This window comes from Macrotis lagotis, chromosome 1 (genome assembly GCF_037893015.1).
Source record: "Macrotis lagotis isolate mMagLag1 chromosome 1, bilby.v1.9.chrom.fasta, whole genome shotgun sequence".
NCBI lineage: Eukaryota > Metazoa > Chordata > Mammalia > Peramelemorphia > Peramelidae > Macrotis > Macrotis lagotis.
In genome coordinates, this window is record NC_133658.1 from 157,673,440 (window position 1) to 157,692,316 (window position 18,877).

General features: G+C 35.9%; 1 protein-coding gene and 1 long non-coding RNA gene across 13 annotated transcripts in view; one reads left to right on the top strand and one right to left on the bottom strand.

The window, feature by feature from the left end:
* Window positions 1-1,906, top strand: part of LOC141504308 (mis18-binding protein 1-like) — a 56,718-nt gene extending 54,812 nt beyond the window's left edge. For 4 of the 5 annotated variants that reach the window (XM_074209243.1, XM_074209244.1, XM_074209242.1 and 1 more), the window contains exon 17: window positions 280-1,906. In XM_074209243.1, the coding sequence (XP_074065344.1) occupies window positions 280-386 (107 nt within the window). In that variant the 3' untranslated portion in view covers window positions 387-1,906. The remainder of the gene's footprint in view (window positions 1-279) is intronic. The other variant, XR_012473271.1, reaches the window with a different exon arrangement.
* LOC141504319 (uncharacterized) overlaps window positions 1-18,877 on the bottom strand; it is an 82,794-nt gene that overhangs the window by 40,968 nt on the left and 22,949 nt on the right. The gene's annotated exons all lie outside the window — the stretch shown is intronic.

The following is an 18,877-nucleotide window of genomic DNA, read 5'->3' on the forward strand; positions in this document are numbered from 1 at the left end:
TAGAGCTCTTTAGAAGTAGAATGGGCCCATTTAAGACACAGGTGGTATGTTGTATAGGGGATTTTGTTTGGCAAGGGTTAAGTTAAATAACTCGCAGGCCCCTTCTAATTCTGAAATCCTTTAATTTGGAGATCTCTGTTTGTAATTATTGCACAGATCCAGAGTATAATCCTATATTTGGATTAACCATAACTTGCTGCTCTATTTCTTAGAAATGTTATATTGTCATATTTGTTTAAAATGTGTTCCTCCTTTTCCTTAAACCTCTTCTGATCACAGAAACTAAATCTGATATTGGAAAACTCTTCGGTCATACTACAAAATTGAATTTTGATGAAGAAGAAGAACAAGATGATTATTTCTCCAACTCTGATTCTGCAGAGTAAAATCAGAAGAAATGAATTCTAGAGTTTATATATACACACTTGTATATAAAGTACAGTGCATTTGTATTCATTTGAAATGTCAATATTTTTTGTTGATTGTTTTATATAATTGTTTTTTACTTTTCTCTGTTTAGTGTACAAATTAAGCATTTCCACAACATAAAAATCTAAATGTAAAAATGTTTCTTTGTAAATATTTTTTGTTTTATCTGATGTTAATATATCGATGTACCTATATATATTTAGTTGACAACTCTTCTTCAGCTTTCATCTGTTTCCGAATGAGACGTTTCAAAAACAAATTAGGAAAAATTTTTGTTTTTTTATTTCATAGAAGCATTATAATACCACCCGTGTGTATGTACAACTTTCACAGAATATTGGGTCTAACTTAGACTAACATTAGAAGTTCTATCTGCTTTTGCATTTATGGCATATAACTTTCTTTCAACTTTATTCTGAATTGAGTGAGGATTTCATATCCAAAAAATATAGTTATTAGTTTGATACTTAAGCCCCAAAGTGGTAATTTTTGTATTACTTTAACATTTATATATTTAATTGTGAAACTGAGTCCTAATGGTAGATGACTAAATGAAATAATGAAAATACACCCTGAGGCTTTAGGCAAATTTATAATGAGTCAGTTAAGTTGGAATTTCATCTGTTTCAAATGCCAGTGAGAGTCTTTTTCCTTTCTACTACTGACAGTCTCAAGCTAGCTCCTTTGAAACAAGCATTTTTTCATTCTGTTATTTTAGAAATTGACATAGATACCATCCACTAAATTTATATAGTCTATATTCACCCACCTCTAGCCAATGACTAGTTTAGCTCTACAAATAAAGCTCTTGATGTTTTTGTATTTGTCAGTGTTATTTTGGCTACCAGGTAGCAGCAGACTTGATAGTTTGAATTTGAGATGGGAAGTGTGTAGTGGTCCAACAGTTCCCTCTCCTATCCAGTTTCAAACTAACTGAAAAATCTCCTTTGACTTACATAGAAGAAAAGACTTGGTGAGTAAGGTTGTGGGATAGACATGTGATAACTATCTTGTAATAGTTCTTAAAATAGAGTGAGGGGATTACCTAAAAATTAAGATATTGAATGAAATTTGGACATATCTTTTAATAGAAAAATAAAAGACTGTGGAATCAAATTTTTTTTTTTTTTTTAGATTTTTGCAAGGCAGTGGGTTAAGTGGCTTGTCCAAGGCCACACAGCTAGGTAATTATTAAGTATCTGATGCTGGATTTGAACTCAGGTACTCCTGACTCCAGGGCCGGTACTCTATCCATTGCACCACCTAGCCACCCTGGAATCAAAATTGTATAGAAAACTCTAAAAGGAAGTTTCCTGTTAATTGGTCATACTTCACAAGACACTCTGAAGGCCTGGGAACAAATGTAATGATTTTTCTCAAAACCACACAACAAAAGTAATGGAAGGTTTGGAACCCAGGACTCATTAGACCCCCTTTTTCGTGTGCCACACTACCTCCCAAAATTGACTAATAAGTGAGTTGAATAAATTCAGGATTTGCAAAATATTTTTTATGCTGAATTAATGTTAGAATCTGAAGGGAAAATTTGACCAAATTATATCTTAACAGCAGTGATTTTGTAGTAATTTAGTTACCACTCCTGAAAGATCAATCCTTACTTAGCAATTACTTATCTTAATGAATTTTCACAGCTAGCTAGCACAGGTCTTCAGACATTATAGGAATGTATAGTGGGCAAGTAGATTAGTCAAAAGAATTAGAAGTTTCAACTTAATTGTAAACTTTCAATAGCTCATGATATTCCAAGAATATAATAAATCCCCTTAAGGTGAATACAAAAGAATCTATTTTATATTGAATTTTAAAATTCCCCTTTCAATATGTAGCATAATTTTTTCTGAGTTCCTTACCAAGTCTTATTTTCCCTTATAAGCATAATTTTAACAAAATTATCTAACTACACTTTATTAACCCCTTTCCTCGACAAACGGACTTAGCCCAAAATCTTTGATAATTTTGCATGCATAGTACATAACAGAACCAAAAAGACATGGATCCAAGGCTCACTTGAGACCCATCCTGACTGTGTGATCCTGGAGAAGTCAACCTCTCAGAGCTTTTAAACAATGCTCTTTATGGAGAAGGTGTTGCCTTGCATTGGTAGGAGCTTCCTCCTCAGGGGTAATAGTCTGTTGTGCTATGCCTGTCAATTAGATGAAGAAAGATGGCCTACATGAGAATAGTTATTTGGACTTGGAATGAATTGGACAAAAATCATTTTTAATGAGTGTCAACAACAGTATGGTTTTTAATATCCCAGGGATCCCTCTACTCTTGAACTTCTGCTGTTCGACTGCTGTTGTCAGATTTGCAAATGACACAGTGCTGAAAAGAGTGCTTGACATAGGATGATGTGATCTAAAAACATTTCAACAGGCTAGAACATTAGACCAGTTAAAATAAGTTGAAAATTAATGATGATAAATTTAAGTCCTATATTTGGGTTAAAAAATAATTCATAAATACAGAATCTGAACTTCAAGATCAATTTAAATTGTCAGTGGTATAGGTTTGGCAGCCAAAAGAATTTAATGCTGTCTTAAGACTATACATTAAAGGAGACAAATGATCAGAGGAAATTCCTTTGTCCTAATCAGGGAGGCAGCCAGGTGGTGCAGTGTTCAGAGCACTGGACCTGGAGTCAAGAACTGAGTTCCTGGGCAAGTGAGTTCACGTTACCTCTATTGCTTCAAAGGATAATGGTACCCACTTACCAAGTTGTGAGGATTCATTGTAAAGTCATTTGTCACTGTTCTAGTCAAGATCCATCTAGAATATTGTGCAATTCTGGGCACCTAAGCTTGGGAAAGTTATGAACAAGCTGTATCATGGAAAGTCAGAAGATCACTGGAAGGATGTTTAGCCCAGAGAAGAGACAAAGATAACCATGATCACCCCCTCCAAACATCTGGAGGTCTTCATGGGGAAGAGCAGAACTAGGAGTAATGGGAAAGGTTGAGGCAAACCTAGGACCTTTGAATCCAAACTCCGAATTGCTTGTTAAGCCATCAAATCTCAGAATTGGAAGCTTAGAAGTTATCTTGTCCAGACTCTCTCTGATGTGAGACATCATGGAAGTATATAAGAGTTATGGATTTGTTAATTCTGGATTCAGATTCTGCCTCAGATCCTCATCTGTGAAATGAGTGGTTAAATAAGACTGGGGGGAAGGAGGGAATAAGCATTTATAATAAGCTTATGTGAGGGATACTATATATAGCACCTTATACAAATATCTCATTTGATCTTCACAACAGCCCTGTAAGGTAGGTGCCGTTCACCCCCTTTTACACTTGAGGAAATGGAGGCAGACAGAGGTGAGTGACTTGCCAGGTCATACAGCTGTTAAGTGTCTGAGGCCGGATTTGAATTTGAGTCTTCTTGGATCCAGGCTATCTACTGTGCCAACTAACTGGGTAAGCTTCAAGATCTTTTCCAGTTTAAAGTCTGGTCCTATGACAAGGGAATCGGTTTTCTCTATAAAAGTTATCAGCCTCTGTTAAGGAAAATATCAGGGAAAGAAATCTATTTCAAATTATATTTAAGGAACAGCTAAGTGGGCCAGTATATAGAACACTGACCATGGAGTAAGGAGAACCTGAATTCAAATTTGGTATCAGACACTTGATGCTCTCTAGCTGTGTAACCTTTCATTTAACCCCATTGCCACACAAAAAGACCCCAAATTTTTCCATTTTTAAACATTGCCAAGTCACCCTCCACTCCCTTTTCCACCCATTGAGAATGCAAGCAGGGGCGGCTAGGTGGCGCAGTGGCACCAGCCCTGGAGTCAGGAGTACCTGGGTTCAAATTCTGTCTCAGACACTTAATTACCTATCTGTGTGGCCTTGGGCAAGCCACTTAACCCCATTTGCCTTGCAAAAACAAACGAAAAAAAATTTCTCAAAAGACAATGTGATATCAATTAAATTAATGTGAAGTCATTAGCAAATCGCACTACCCCAACCTACCCCAAGAAAACCAAGAAAAATACAGTGAAAAAAAGTTTGAATCTCCACTGAGTTCACCAATTCTCCAGAAGTGGATCAAATTTTTCTTCACTGAGCCTTTGGCATTATCTTGAATCACTGTATTGATTAGAGTAGCAGTCTTTCACAATCAAGTACCTTCAGTACAGCTAGTGATAGCAACTGTGGGGAAAAGACTGAAGCAACTTCTCTGGTGGACTTATGATAAAGAAGGCAACTCACCCCAGAGGCAGAGCCACTGAAATCTGAACACAGACTGAAGTACATTTTTTTTTTTCCTCTAGAGGTTTCTCATCTTCTTGGGGGGGGGGGGGTGTTATGTTTACTCTTATAACACATTGAATTTATATCAATGTATAGCATGGAAACAACATAGAGACTATCAGACAGCCTTTGGGGGGGGAATTGTAAAATTCAAAACCTTACAAAAAATGATACGTACATAATACTACTGTATAGAACTGGAAAACACAATATTAAAAGGCAAAAAAAAAAAAATCAAGTACCTTCCAAGGTACTGCATTCCATAGTTAGACCACTCTGATTACTAAGGTCTTTAAACACTGACTTTCCATTCTTCCTTTTTTGATGATCTTTCCCATGGGACCAAACTTCTCCTAAGTCTTAGCACAGTTCCCAAAATGGATAAAATAAAAACCATTAAAACACTATGTGCCAAACACTAGACTTAAGTGCTGAATATACAGAAAGCAAAAGCTAGACCCTGCCCTCAAGGAGCTTGTAATCTAATGGGGAAGAGAAAATGTACATAAACAATTTTAAAAATTTAAGAATAGGAAGTGACAGAAGTAAAGCTTCCTGTAAGAGAAGGAATTTTAGTGGAGATTTAAAGGAGGTCAGGGAGGTTAGTAGGCAGAGTTGAGGATGGAGAGCATTCCAGACATGGGGGATGAATAGCCAGAGAAAATGTCCAGAGGTGAGAGATGAAGGGTCTTGTTCAATAAACAACCAAGAGACTCACTGGATCCAAAAGTACATTGAGAATAAAAAGGCTGGAAGAGGAGGAAGAGGCTAGGTGATGGTCTCTGATGGCTAAATAAGTACTTTTTATTTGCTCCTGGAGACAATAAGGAACAACTGGTATTTGGAGATTCATTTTAGTGGCTGAATGGAGGATGGAATAGAGTGGGAAGAAATGCAGACAGACTAACAGGCTATTGCAGCAATCCAGGTCTGAGTAGGGTCTATACCAGATGGATGGCAGTGTCAGAGGAGAGAAGGGGTTATATTCAAGAGATGTTACAAAGGTGAAATTGGTAGACTCTGGCAACAGATTGAATGTAGGGGTTGAGAGACAGTGTGAGGACTCCTAGGTTGTGAGTCTGAAGGACTGAGGGGATAGTTGCCCATGACAGTTTTAGGGGGAGAAGATGATATACTGAAGATGGATATACTGAGTTTTAAGATGTCAATTGGACATTCAGTTTGAGATTTCTGAAAGGCAATGGGTAATGAGTTTGGAGATCAGCAAAGAGATTGGAGTAGGATAAGCGGCTTTGAGAATTATCAGCATAGAGATAGTAGTAATTAACTCCATGGAAATTGTTATCACCAAGTGCAGTAGTACAGAAGGGGAAGTGAAGAAAGCCCAGGATGGTCCCTGAGGGACACCTACAATTAGAAGACAGGTTCTGGAGAAGGATCTCCTAAAGGGGACTTGAGGGATGAAATATGTAGGAGAACCAGGAGAGAAAGTTATTCCATAAACCTAGAGGAGAGTATCAGGGAGAAAAGGGTGATGAACAATATCAAGGAGAGAGGTCAAGAATGAGAGCTTGTTAGTAACTGGAGAGAAATTTGCTAGGATAATGAGGGTGGAAGCTGGGTTGTATAAGAGGTAAAGGAAACCTCTTTTGTAGATGGTCTTTTCAATAGATTTAGGTCAGAAGAAGTATAGAATCAAGTGGGATTGGAAGGTTAAGTGAGGGTTTTTTACAATACAGGGGAAAGAAATTTATAAATACGGAATGAGTCAGACGTGGAGAGATTAAAAATAAAAGTATGTGGGGGGGGTGACAGGGATGAACTCTAAGAGGAGATGGGATGAAATGGGATTGCTGGAACAAGTAAGGGTTTGCCTTGATAAGGAGAGGGGAAAATCAATACATGTGCTTAAGTCCCCTAGTATTAGGGCAGGAGTTGGAGAAGAGAGTAAAACTGTGAGCCAAATGTAGACAACACCTTAACTATTCATTAACATCAAAGGTCACCAATTAAGAAATCAAGAAATACTCTGTCAGATCTATAGAAAAGGGAGAAATTTATAACCAAGCAAGAAACAGAGTACATTATAAATTGCAAAACAGATGATTTTTGTCTATATTAAAAAGTTTTTGCACTAAAAACCAATGCTGCAAGAACAGAAGGAAAACAAAGCTGGGAAACAATTTTCACATCTGGGGGTTTTCATAAAGATCTCATTTCTAATATATATATATATATATATATATATATATATATATATATATATATATGGAATTGCATTAAAATTATAAGGTAGCAAGTCATTCCCAATTGATAAATGGTCAAAGGATATGAGAACAGTCAGTTTTCAAACAATGAAATTAAATCTATATATACTCATGAAAAAATGTTCCAAATCATACTGATTAGAGAAAGTCAAATTAAAGCAAAGAGTTTTCTACCTTATATCCATCAGATTGATTATGATGACAAAAAAGGCAAACGATCATTGTTGGAGAGGTTGTGGGAGGATTGGGACATGAATCCATTGTTGGTGGAATTGTGAACTGATCCAACCATTCTGGAGAGCAAAATGAAACTATGCCCAAAGAGCAGTAAGACCGATAATACCCTTTGGACCCAGCAATACCAATACTAGGCCTATATAAAGAAGAAATAAAAAAAATGGGAAAAGTCCTACATGTTCCAAAATATTCATAGCAGCTCTTTTTGTAGTGGTAAAGAATTGGAAATTGAGGGAATGCCCATCAATTGGGGAATGGCTGAATAAGTTAGTTATGAATGTTATGGAATATGATTGTTTTATAAGAAATCATGAATGGTTGGACTCTAGAGAAGCATGAGAGAAATTACAGGAACTGATACTGAGGGAAGGGATTTGAACCTAGAGATCATTGTACACTTTCACAACATTGTGAATTGATCAATCTTGATGGATGCAGCTCTTTTCAGTTCTGAGAGCTAGGACAACCCTAGGAGACCTGCTATGGACAATGTTATCTACATCCGGAAGGGAATGAAACAAAACAAAACCAAAAAACCCTACAGAATCTGAATGAACATTACATTTACTTAAAAAAAATACCCAATAAACAAAACCAAACCATCAAAGGTCAAATGAAAGACATTGCTTCAGAAATCCTCTTCCCTTTGAAGGCTGGAGATTAGGAAGGAAAAGGGTGTAGCTGGAGATGAAAGGGAAAATAGAAAAAAATGTAGTCTACACATATTCTCCTATATAGCCAATGGTGACCAGGAAGATGTGTTTTGTTTTGGAAAGTTGTAGGGGTTGCAGTGAGAATGGCCAGTGGAGGATTAGTCCTTAAAGCATGCTCAGTATGACTGATAGCAACCCATATGGAGAGCTGCTGAGTCTGTTTCTGGAAAGGTATGGTGATGTATAATGGTGGGCCTCTTCCCCATCCCCTACCCACTGCAAGATGTTTGTCCTTCATTTTTTTTTTTGCAAGGCAAATGGAGTTACGTGGTTTGCCCAAAGCCACACAGCTAGGTAATTATTAAGTGTCTGAGGCCAGATTTCAACTCCAGGGCTGGTGCTCTATACACTATGCCACCTGCTGCCCCTGTCCTTCATTCTTGAAGAAGACCTACATATCAGGGAAGAGATGCCATGACAAGTACCTGAACTGGATTTGAGTGAGGAGGTGCTGTGCTAATTTCCAGCCTCACTTTCTTCTCCAGAATTATCTGGAACCAGTGGCCAGATATGAATCAGGAAGAGTAGAGATGGCCCTGGATATGAGTCTGTTGGGGTTAAGTGACTTGCCCAAGGTCACACAATATCAAGTGTTTGAAACTAGATTTGAACTCAAATCTTCTTGACTCCAGGGCTAATGTTCTATCCCCTATACTACCTAGCTGCCTGGATAATTAGCTACAGAAAAGCTCTAAAATGAACTCTCTTACTTAGTGGTAAGGCAAGAACTGCTGCAAGCTTCAGGACGGGAAGAGAGGTTCCTACCAACAATTGCCTCATATCCCCCACTTGCATCCTCATGTGGCTAGGAATCCATGGCTGTCACTATTGTTTTGATTCCTGATCATTCTTTTCTGATCTTTGTCAAGTGAGTATCAGAGGTAAAAGAGACAGGATTATGATCTTGTGAGCTTCATGAGTTTGGAAGAATTACCAGAAGTCCAGCAACTGTAGCCAGAGCAGAGTCTGAGGGGAGTCAGCCCTCCAGTAATAATCTGCTTCAGTCAACATAGCATAAAGTATCCTTGCACCATGCAATTTAGTTGTCCTTTGGCTATGCCACTTCCTGACATGGATTTTGAAGGTCCTCACTCTGAAGTTTATAGCCCATAGCAGGGTTTGTCTCTTCTCATTACCAAGGAGGAAAGGATTCTTACACTCAGTTTTTCCTTAAGCATAATTCCTTTATTGGCAAGGCTAGTAATTACCAACAATAAATTACCAAAGATATACCTTATATAATCAGAGCAGTCCCATTATCACTTACCATTATGCATTTCTGGAAGCAGACTCAATAGGAATCCAAATGGACTGATACCAAACAGAACAGATTGCATAGATTTTTAGGGACTGGTTCCTCACTGGCCAAGTCCTGTGTTACACAGGGATAGTGAGTAGAGACAGAGGGAAATAGTGTGTTTTGAGAATTAGAAAACTGATCTATTTTACTAGTTTTTAAAAATAACTTCCAGTTTTGGCTAATTAATTTTTTCTCTTTATTTTCAGAATTTTTATTTTATTGTATAAATAATCAACAATTTCATCCAAGACAACGCCAAAACTTGTGGGATGCTGCCAAAGCAGTTTTTAGGGGAAATTTTATATCTCTAAATGCTTATATGAATAAAATAGACAAAGAAAAGATCAATGAATTGGGCATGCAGTTTAAAAAGTTAGAAAAACAACAAATTAAAATCCCTAATTACATACCAAATTAGAAATTCTGAAGATCAAAGGCAAGAATAAAATTTAAAGAAAACCACTGAATAAAATTAAGAGTTGGTTTTATGAAAAAAAACAGTGAATCTGATTTTTAAAAAAACAGAGAAGTTACTAGTATCAAAAATGAAAAGGGTGAACTTGACACTAGTGAGTAATTACCAGAAAAATAATTCAGAACTATCTTGTCCAACTGTATGCCAACAGATTCATGTCATATAAATGGAAGAATATTTACAAAAATCTAAGCTACCCAGATTAACAGAAGAGGAAGCAAAATATTTAAATAACTCCATAAAAAAATCTCTAGGGCTGGATGAATTTACAAGTAAATTTTACCAAACATTTAAGGACAATTAATTCCAATTCTATAGAAACTATTTTAAAAAAACAGGACTTTTGCCAAATTCCTTCTGTGACACCAATATGGTGCTGATATCTAAACCAGGAAGAGTGCCAAAATAGAGAAAGAAAATTATTAAACAATCTCCCTAATGAATATGGATGCAAAATTTTTAAAATAAAATTTTACTAAGATAAGATACCATGATCAGGTAGACAGGGATGATTCTATATTAGGAAAACCAAACAACATAATTGACCATATCAATAATAACATTAATGAAAATCTGATTCTCTCAAAAGATGCTGAAAAAGCCTTTGACAAAATATAGCATCCATTCCTATTAAAAACACTAGATAGTATAGGAATAAATTGAATTTTCTTTAAAATGAAAAGCAGTATCAGGGGCAGTTAAGGTGATGCAGTGGGGAGAGCACTGGCCCTGGAGTCAGGACGACCTGAGTTCAAATCTGCTCTCAAGACAATAATTACCTAGCTGTGTGACCTTGGGCAAATCACTTAAAAATCACTTAATCCTGGAGCAGCTAGGTGGCATAGTGGATAGAGAATCGGCCCTGGAGTCAGGAGTACCTGAGTTTCAAATCCAACCTCAGACACTTAATAATTACCTAGCTGTGTGGCCTTGGGCAAGCCACTTAACCCCATTGCCTTGCAAAAAAAAAAAAAAACCCTAAAAAAATCACTTAACCCCATTGCTTTAAATGAATAATTAAAAAAAAAATAAAAATGGTAAGCAGTATAAAACCATCAACAAGCATTATATGTAATAGGGATAAACTCCCAGCATTTCCAAGAAGATCAGGGGTGAAACAAGGATATCTACTATTCAATATTGTGTTAGAAATGTTAGTTTTAGAAATAAGGGAAGAAAAAGAAATTGAAGAAACTAGAATAGGCAATGAGAAAACAAAATTTTCACTCTTTGCAGATGGTATATCTCTATAGAACCCTAAAAAATCAACCACAAACTATTTGAAACAATTTAAAAACTTTAGCAAAATATGATATAAAATAAATCCACATAAATCATCAGCATTTCTATATATGACCAATAAAGTCCAAGAGCAAGAAACAGAAAGAGAAATTCCATTTAAAGTGTCTGTAAACAACATAAAATACTTGGGACTCTACTTCCCAAAAGAAATCCAGAAACTATATGAATATAATTACAAAATACTTTTCACACAAATAAAATCAGATATAAGTGATTGAATAAACATCAACTGCTCATGGTTAGACCAAGCTAATATAATAAAAATGACAATTCTTTCCAAATTAAATTACTTATTCAGTACCTTACCAATCGAACTACAAAACAGTTGTTTTACAGAGCTAGAAAAAATAGTAATAAAATTCATCTGGTGGAACAAAAGATCAGAGGGGAACTGATGGAAAAAACGCATAAGGAAGGTGGTCTACCTAGACCAGATCTAAAACTGTATTGTAAAGTGGCAGTCATCAAAATTACCTGGTACTAGTTAAGAAACAGAGTAGTGAATCAATGGATTAGAATACATACAAAAACAGTAGTAAAGGACTATAGTAATCTACTGTATGACACACCCAAAGACACTGGCTTCTGGGATAGAGAACTCACTATTTGACATAACTACTAGAAAAACTGGAAAATAATATGGTAAAAACATAGACCCACAGCTTATACTCTACACCAAAATAAGATCAAAATGGGTACAAGATTTAAACATAAAGGGTGATCTTATATACCAATTAACAGATCAAGAAATATTCTATTTGTCAGATCAATGAAAAAGGGAGGAATTCATTACCAAACAAGAAACAGCAAACATTATAACTTGCAAAATGGATGGTTTTGATTACATTAGTTTAAAAAGATTTTACATTAATAAAACTAATGCAAGTAAGATTAAAAGGAAAACAGAAATCTGGGAAACAATTTTCACAACTAGAGTTTCTGGCAAAGGATTCATTTCTAAAATATACAGAGAACTGAATCAAATTTATAAGATTAAAAATCATTCCCCAATTGATAAAGGTCATAAACAGGTAGTTTCCAAATAAAGAAACTAAAGCTATATAGAGTCATATAAAAATGCTCCAAATCATTATTGATTAGAGAAACACACATTGAAACAACTCAGAGGTACTATCAGATTGGCTAAGATGACAAAAAAGCAAAATGATCAATGTTGGAGAAGTTGTGGGAGCATTGGGACATTAATGCACTGCTGGTGGAGTTGTGAACTGATTTAACCATTTTGGAGAGTAATACGGAACTATGCCCAAAGAGCAATAAAACTGTCCATACCCTGACCCAGAAATATGAATACTAGGCCTATATCCAAAATAAATAAAAAATGGGAAAAGTCCCACGTGTTCAAAAATGTTTATAGCTGGACTTTAGAAAAGCATGGAAAGAATTACACAAACTGATGCTAAGTGAAGGGAGCAGAACCAAGAAAACCTTGTAACAACAACATTGTGAGTTGATCAACTGGGATAGATGGAGCTCCTCTCAGCAGTTTGGAGATCAAGGACACCCCTGAGGGACCTGCTATGGACTATGCTATTCACATCCAGCATAAAAACACACAAAAATTGAATGTGTACTACGTTCACTCTTTAAAAACATCTGTTATGTTTTTCTTCCAATCACATGTTTTCTTTTTTCCCTTTAGTTGTAATTCCTCTTTTATAAAATGACTAATATGTAAATGTTAAACACAGATTTACATGTACAACTTTTACCAGTTTGCTGCCAAGAGGAGGAGGGAGGTAAGGGAGGGTGGTAGAAAAATGTGTATCTCATAAATTTGCAAATGGATGAATCTTGAAAAACTACCAAAGCATGTAACTGGAAAAATAAGATATCAATAAAGGTTTTAAAAAAAGAATTTTTAATTTTCAGTTTAGTTGGGATTTTTTAATTTATTGCTTTTCCATATTTAAAAATTGAATGCCCTATTTGATTTGTTCTTGTCCTTGCTTTGATGATGAAAGATTTAAAATTTTTCCCTACTGACTGCTTTAGCTTTATCCTAAAAATTTTGATGTTTTCTGATTGTTTTCATTTTTCTGAAGAACTTATTTATTATTTATATTATGTAATTTGACCAACATATTAGACATTATTTAATCTCCATCTACATTTGAATCCTATCTTCTAATATCCCTTGGTTGATTATACTGTGATCAATAAAAGAATAGTTTCAATATTCTTTCTTTATTGCATTTGCTTATATGTAAGTTTTCATAAAAGTACTATGCAGAGATGATAATTATGTATATTCTTTTCGATTTTTATTCAGTAGTTATTTGAAGGCTATTATATCTAATTTTTTCTAAAATTCTATTCACGCCCTTGATACTTCACTTTTTTTGTCTTCTCATTTTCTAAACTTCTATTGCTGAGTACTGTGCTAAACTCTGAGGATATAAGGAAAGCTGCAAATTTCCCCTTGCCTTTGATGAGTTCACAGTCCAATAGGAAGAACAATACACAAAAACCTAGATTGCAAACAAAGTATATACAGAATAATTTGGACATAGACTCAAAGGGAAGGCACAAGCAATAAGGAGGACTGAGAAAGCCTTCTTGCAGAAGGTGGGACTTTAGATGAGACTGGAAGGAAGCCAGGAGGTAGAGACAAAGAGGAGAGGCATTTCAATTTTGGGACAACTAGTGAAAATGCACTGAGCCTTTTTGTGCATTTTGTCCATTTTGTTGTCTTTTTCCTCCTGCACTAATATGACCTCATTCTGAGATTTGGCATTTTTGACATTATCATAGTTTCACAATTTCATTTTCTTCTTCTTGTACCTGCCCTTGCTTCCATCTTCTCTACATTTCTCTGTTTAGTCAACAAGATTCATTGAGTACCTACCCCATGCTAATTGCACTCTGCTAAGTGTTGGGGAACACAAGGAAAAGCAAAAACACTTTTCCTGCTCCCAAGGACTTCACAACCTGCAAACCACTATATACACAAATATTTGTGTATAAGCATAATTTCCTTCCAGGAAAAGAGAGAATAATACTGTAGTATCTCTCTCACAGGGTAGTTGATGACAATATGTGCAAAGCATTTGGCAAAGATTAAAGTGCCATATAAATGTTGGCTAAAATTATTATTTCTTTCCCCACAAACAGGGTTTTCCATTTTTAAACCTGATGTGATCTTCCAACTAGTACAAAGCAAAGAGCCATGGATTCTTAATCTGTCTAAAGAACCAGAGTCAAAACATTCTTCAGGTGAATGATTATGAATCACTGATAAAACAGCTTAGCAGTTTGGTGAAAGGGGGCTATTTTCAGGGGTCTCAAGATCTACTGCAAATGTTATTACCATTTACAACTCAGATCAGAAAGCTATCTTTCCTTTTTTATTTTCTTAAAAGTAAAATGTCACCTTTTCTTCAATTATGAATTTTCTTTCTTTTTCATGTGTATCCTTTAGCACCTACTGGCTCTTCCTCCTTTCTGACCCTTTACTGGACAATCATTTCCATAATTAATTTTCCCAAATCCCATCCTATTTCTTATTCATTCGTTGACTTCCTACTCATCAGCATTTCTTCTCTGTTGAACCTTCTTACCACACTCTTCAATGAGTCCTCTGAACAACTTAGTGAGATAGTTGACTTCCTTCAACTTCCTTAGTGAGAGGTTAGCTTGGCATGGTAGACGGGGCTTTGGTTTTAGAGTCAAGAAGACCTAAATTTGAATTCTTTCTGCAACCCTTACTAACCAGTTTTGTAACTCTGAGCAAGTCACTTATCCTGGTTTTCTCTGCTGTAAAATGAGTTTGGATTCAATGAAGTCTTAATTCCCTTTCATTTCTAAATCTTTAATCCTATGGTTCTAAAATACATGTACATTTTTGAGAACTGCTGTGCCTTATTGGCATTGCTTTTGATTTCTTTATTCCCTTTCTGCAACAATATTTTCCTTTCTTCCCACACAGAGAACTGTAACTTGTATTTTGTCTTGGTTTTAGACTGAGAGAGTCAACCTGAGCCTCAGAAGTCAGCTCCAAAGTCAAACATTTCTGAAGAAGTAGAATCAACAGAAAGAGTAATAGTTCCTTTAAATATTGCATTTGGTGGAGTTTATGTACCTGAATACACATTGGATAAAAAAGAAAGAAAATTCTAAAGAAGAGACATTGGGCAACATTCTTTTCCCATGAGAGATTCTAGTCAAATGTCAATCACCTTCCAACCATGAATGCCACACATGTGAGAACTCCTTTTAACTACTCATGTCTTTTTGTTTGTTTGTTTGTTTTTTAGGTTTTTGCAAGGCAAATGGAGTTAAGTGGCTTGCCCAAGGCCACACAGCTAGACCAGATTTGAACCCAGGTACTCCTGACTCCAAGGCCGGTGGTTTATCCACTGCGCCACCTAGCCGCCCCCTAACTACTCATGTCTTTCTCAATTTCAAAGAAGTCACACTAGGGAGAGTCCCTTTGAATGGAAGGACTGTGGGAAACTGTTTAGTTGGAAATGTAATCCTACTTGACACCAGTTAGTACATACTGGAAAGAAGTCTTACATATGTAAAGATAGTGGGAAAGCCTTCTTGAACCATTCATACCTTACTGTTCATATACAAATTCATACTGGAGAAAAGCCATGTAAATGTGAATGTAGAAAAGCTTTCTCTAAACAATCATCTCTTGCTGAATATGGGAGAGAAGCCTCATGAATGTAATGAACATGGGCAAGTTTTCCAACATAAAAGTGGCCTTATGAGACTATTATTTGATTCACACAGGAGAAAAATCCCTATAAATGTAGTGAATGTGGGAAACTTTTCTTAGATTCCTCATTCCTTAGTGTTCATAAGAGAATTCATACAAGAGTATGAATGGGACAAATGTGAGAAACCTATTGCAAGGCATTTATGTTTTTCTCTATATCACAGAATTCATACTGAAGAAAAGTCCTAATATGATAAACATGGGAAAACCTTATTTATCTCTCACTGAACATGAGAGAATTCATACTTGAGAAAAACCTTATAAAAGCAATGAATATGGGACAGCTTTCTGACAAAGAACTGACATTATGAAGCATAGGATGACTCACATAAGTAGAAAGTCTCTAAAAATATAAATATGAAAAACTTCTTAAATTCTTCATCCCTTACTATTCATAAGAATTTGTACTAGAAAAAAATCCCTGTAAATGTGGAAAAATCTCTAGATACTCATCTATTTCTCAATATTCAAATTTTCTCAACTAGAGAGAAAACATTTATAAAGTGTGAGTGGGAAAACTTTTTGTAGCAGCATCAAAAATGATATGCAGAGAGAAATCCTGAGAATATAGTGACCTTGGGCAAAATTAGTCAGAGTATGGACAATAAACCCCTCAAAATTGATTTTGTCTTAAATCACGTATCTATTCCCATTCTGATTAATTTTTGTTTTCTCTTTTTTGCTACCAAATTTGTTGGGTGTGTCACCAATATGAATCTATAATGAATCTAATATTTCAGCTACTCCAATATAAAAATGTAACTTTAGGATATCCTGCCTCATATACCTGCCTAAGTCTGTTAATGAACAAAATATCAAATACAAAAATACTTGAATTGGAGATGTCCGGGCAGATTAAGGAATTCAAAGTTGAAAGGGAATGCAATAGTCTGGTAACCCTTAAAATACATGTTTTTTTTTAAAGGTGCTAAAAGTAAAGTTCTAACAACTTGAATAAAAATTATATATTCATAGAAGTAAAAATGAAAAAAGGAAATTATTGTCTGCCGCTGCAGAAACAAAGCTGAGATTACTGCTAAACAAAATTACTTAAAGAGGGGACGGCTAGGTGGCGCAGTGGATAGAGCACTGGCCCTGGAGTCAGGACTACCTGAATTCAACTCTGGTCTCAGACACTTAATAATTACTAAGTTGTGTGGCCTTGGGCAAGCCACTTTACCATACTGCCTTGCAAAAAACCTAAAAATAAAAATTATTTAAAGAAGGAACTAAAAGTATTCCCAAGAAATGATGACTATCTTGGAAATATCAATGGATTCCCTCACAAGAAGAATAGTTTTACATTGTGACAGAATATTCAAACAAACCAAAAAGTAACCCAGAATTACTTGACTAGAAAAGTTCTAGAAAGCTATGCCTGCAAAAATGAAGGATCAAGGCAAGAAATCATGGAAAACTATTGGGTTTGGTGAAGTTAGGGTAGTGAATTAGATAGAGTACTGACCCTGGAGTCTGGAGGACCTGAGTTCAGTCTGGAGGACCTGAGTTCAAATTAGACCTCAGACATTTAACAATTACCTAGCTGTGTGACTTTGGCTGTCCCCTTAACCCCAAACAAACAAACAAAAAACTATTGAGTTCTTAAAAATTCTGTGAAAATAGAATCTGATCATTTTATTTCAGTAAAATTATAAAAATTTCTCTAAAATACTGAAAATAAGGGTGATATTGATGCTCAAAAGAATTGAGTTGTCAGTAGAAGCTGCAGACTTAATACATGGAGGGGCGGCTAGGTGGCGCAGTGGATAAAGCACTGGCCCTGGAGTAAGAAGTACCTGGGTTCAAATCCAGTCTCAGACACATAATAATTACCTAGCTGTGTGGCCTTGGGCAAGCCGCTTAACCCCATTTGATTTGCAAAAAAAAAAAAAAAGATTTAATACATGGAAAAGGTCAAACACAGAATGCCTCCTCCAATAAAGTACTTATTTGACTAAGAGCTCCTAAAGAGCAGGTTCTGTTTTTGCCTTTCTTTGGATCCCCCAGTGTTTAACCAGTGCCTTCCACATGGTAGGCACTTAAGAAATACTAATTGGGGGCGGCTAGGTGGCTCAGTGGAGAGAGCACTGGAGTCAGGAGTACCTGAGTTCAAATTCTGCCTCAGACACTTAATAATTACCTAGCTGTGTGGCCTTGGGCAAGCCCTTAACCCCACTGCCTTGCAAAAACCTTTAAAAAAAAAAAGAAGAAATACTAATTGACTGACTACTCTGGGACCTTATTTTGGTGTATAGATTATCCTGAGTTTTTTAAGATTGCTAAAGTATAGGTTATAGGCAGTTGGATTTCATTTTAGTCATTTAGTATTGATTTTTTTTTAGCCAAAAGAATTCATGAAGACTTTTTAACTTTATGACACTTTTCTAAGAATTTGGCCTCTTCCGTATGGAAAATGTTCTTGGGATTAAAAAAATTAATCCTATCCAATTTCTACCATCTGAAAATTCATGGTAATAATAGAAGATAAAATTCATGTTATCTTTTTTTTGTTTGTTTAGGGTTATTTCTTTCCCTTACATTATAGGTTTATTCCTTTATTTATTCAACTACTACTAGTTGTCCAAGATGTGGTCTTCTATCCCAAATGCAGGTGCTACTTACTTAGGAAATACCTATTCTATGTCTCTCTCTCTTTTTTTTTTTAGGTTTTTGCAAGGCAAATGAAATTAAGTGGCTTGCCCAAGGCCACACAGCTAGGTAATTATTAAGTGTCTGAGGCTGGATTTGAACTCAGGTACTCCTGACTCCAGTACTCTATCCACTGTACCACCTAGCCATGCTCCCCCCTCTCTCTTTTAAAAAACTAATTCTCCTTTCACCCAGGTTGGATGTGCAGGGACTACTCATTGACCTAATCCTACTATCTGTCTTGTTTCCAGTCTTGGTCGATTTGTTTCCCTTTAGGCAATCTTGTGCCCCCCCCCCCCCACTCCAGAGAGTTCACTAAATTGATTCTGGACATAGTATATTCTGGGGATAAGCATAACCCAATGTATCTCAGAACTCTAAACTCAAAAGGGATACCAGCCACAAGTTTCCTAGTAGTTAGGGTTACAGTCACTTGGCTACAAGGTTCCCTTTGCCATTGGTGCTATCTTGGGGGCTAAAAGATTATACCAGTGTATCTCCAAGATTTGGACCAGGAATTTTA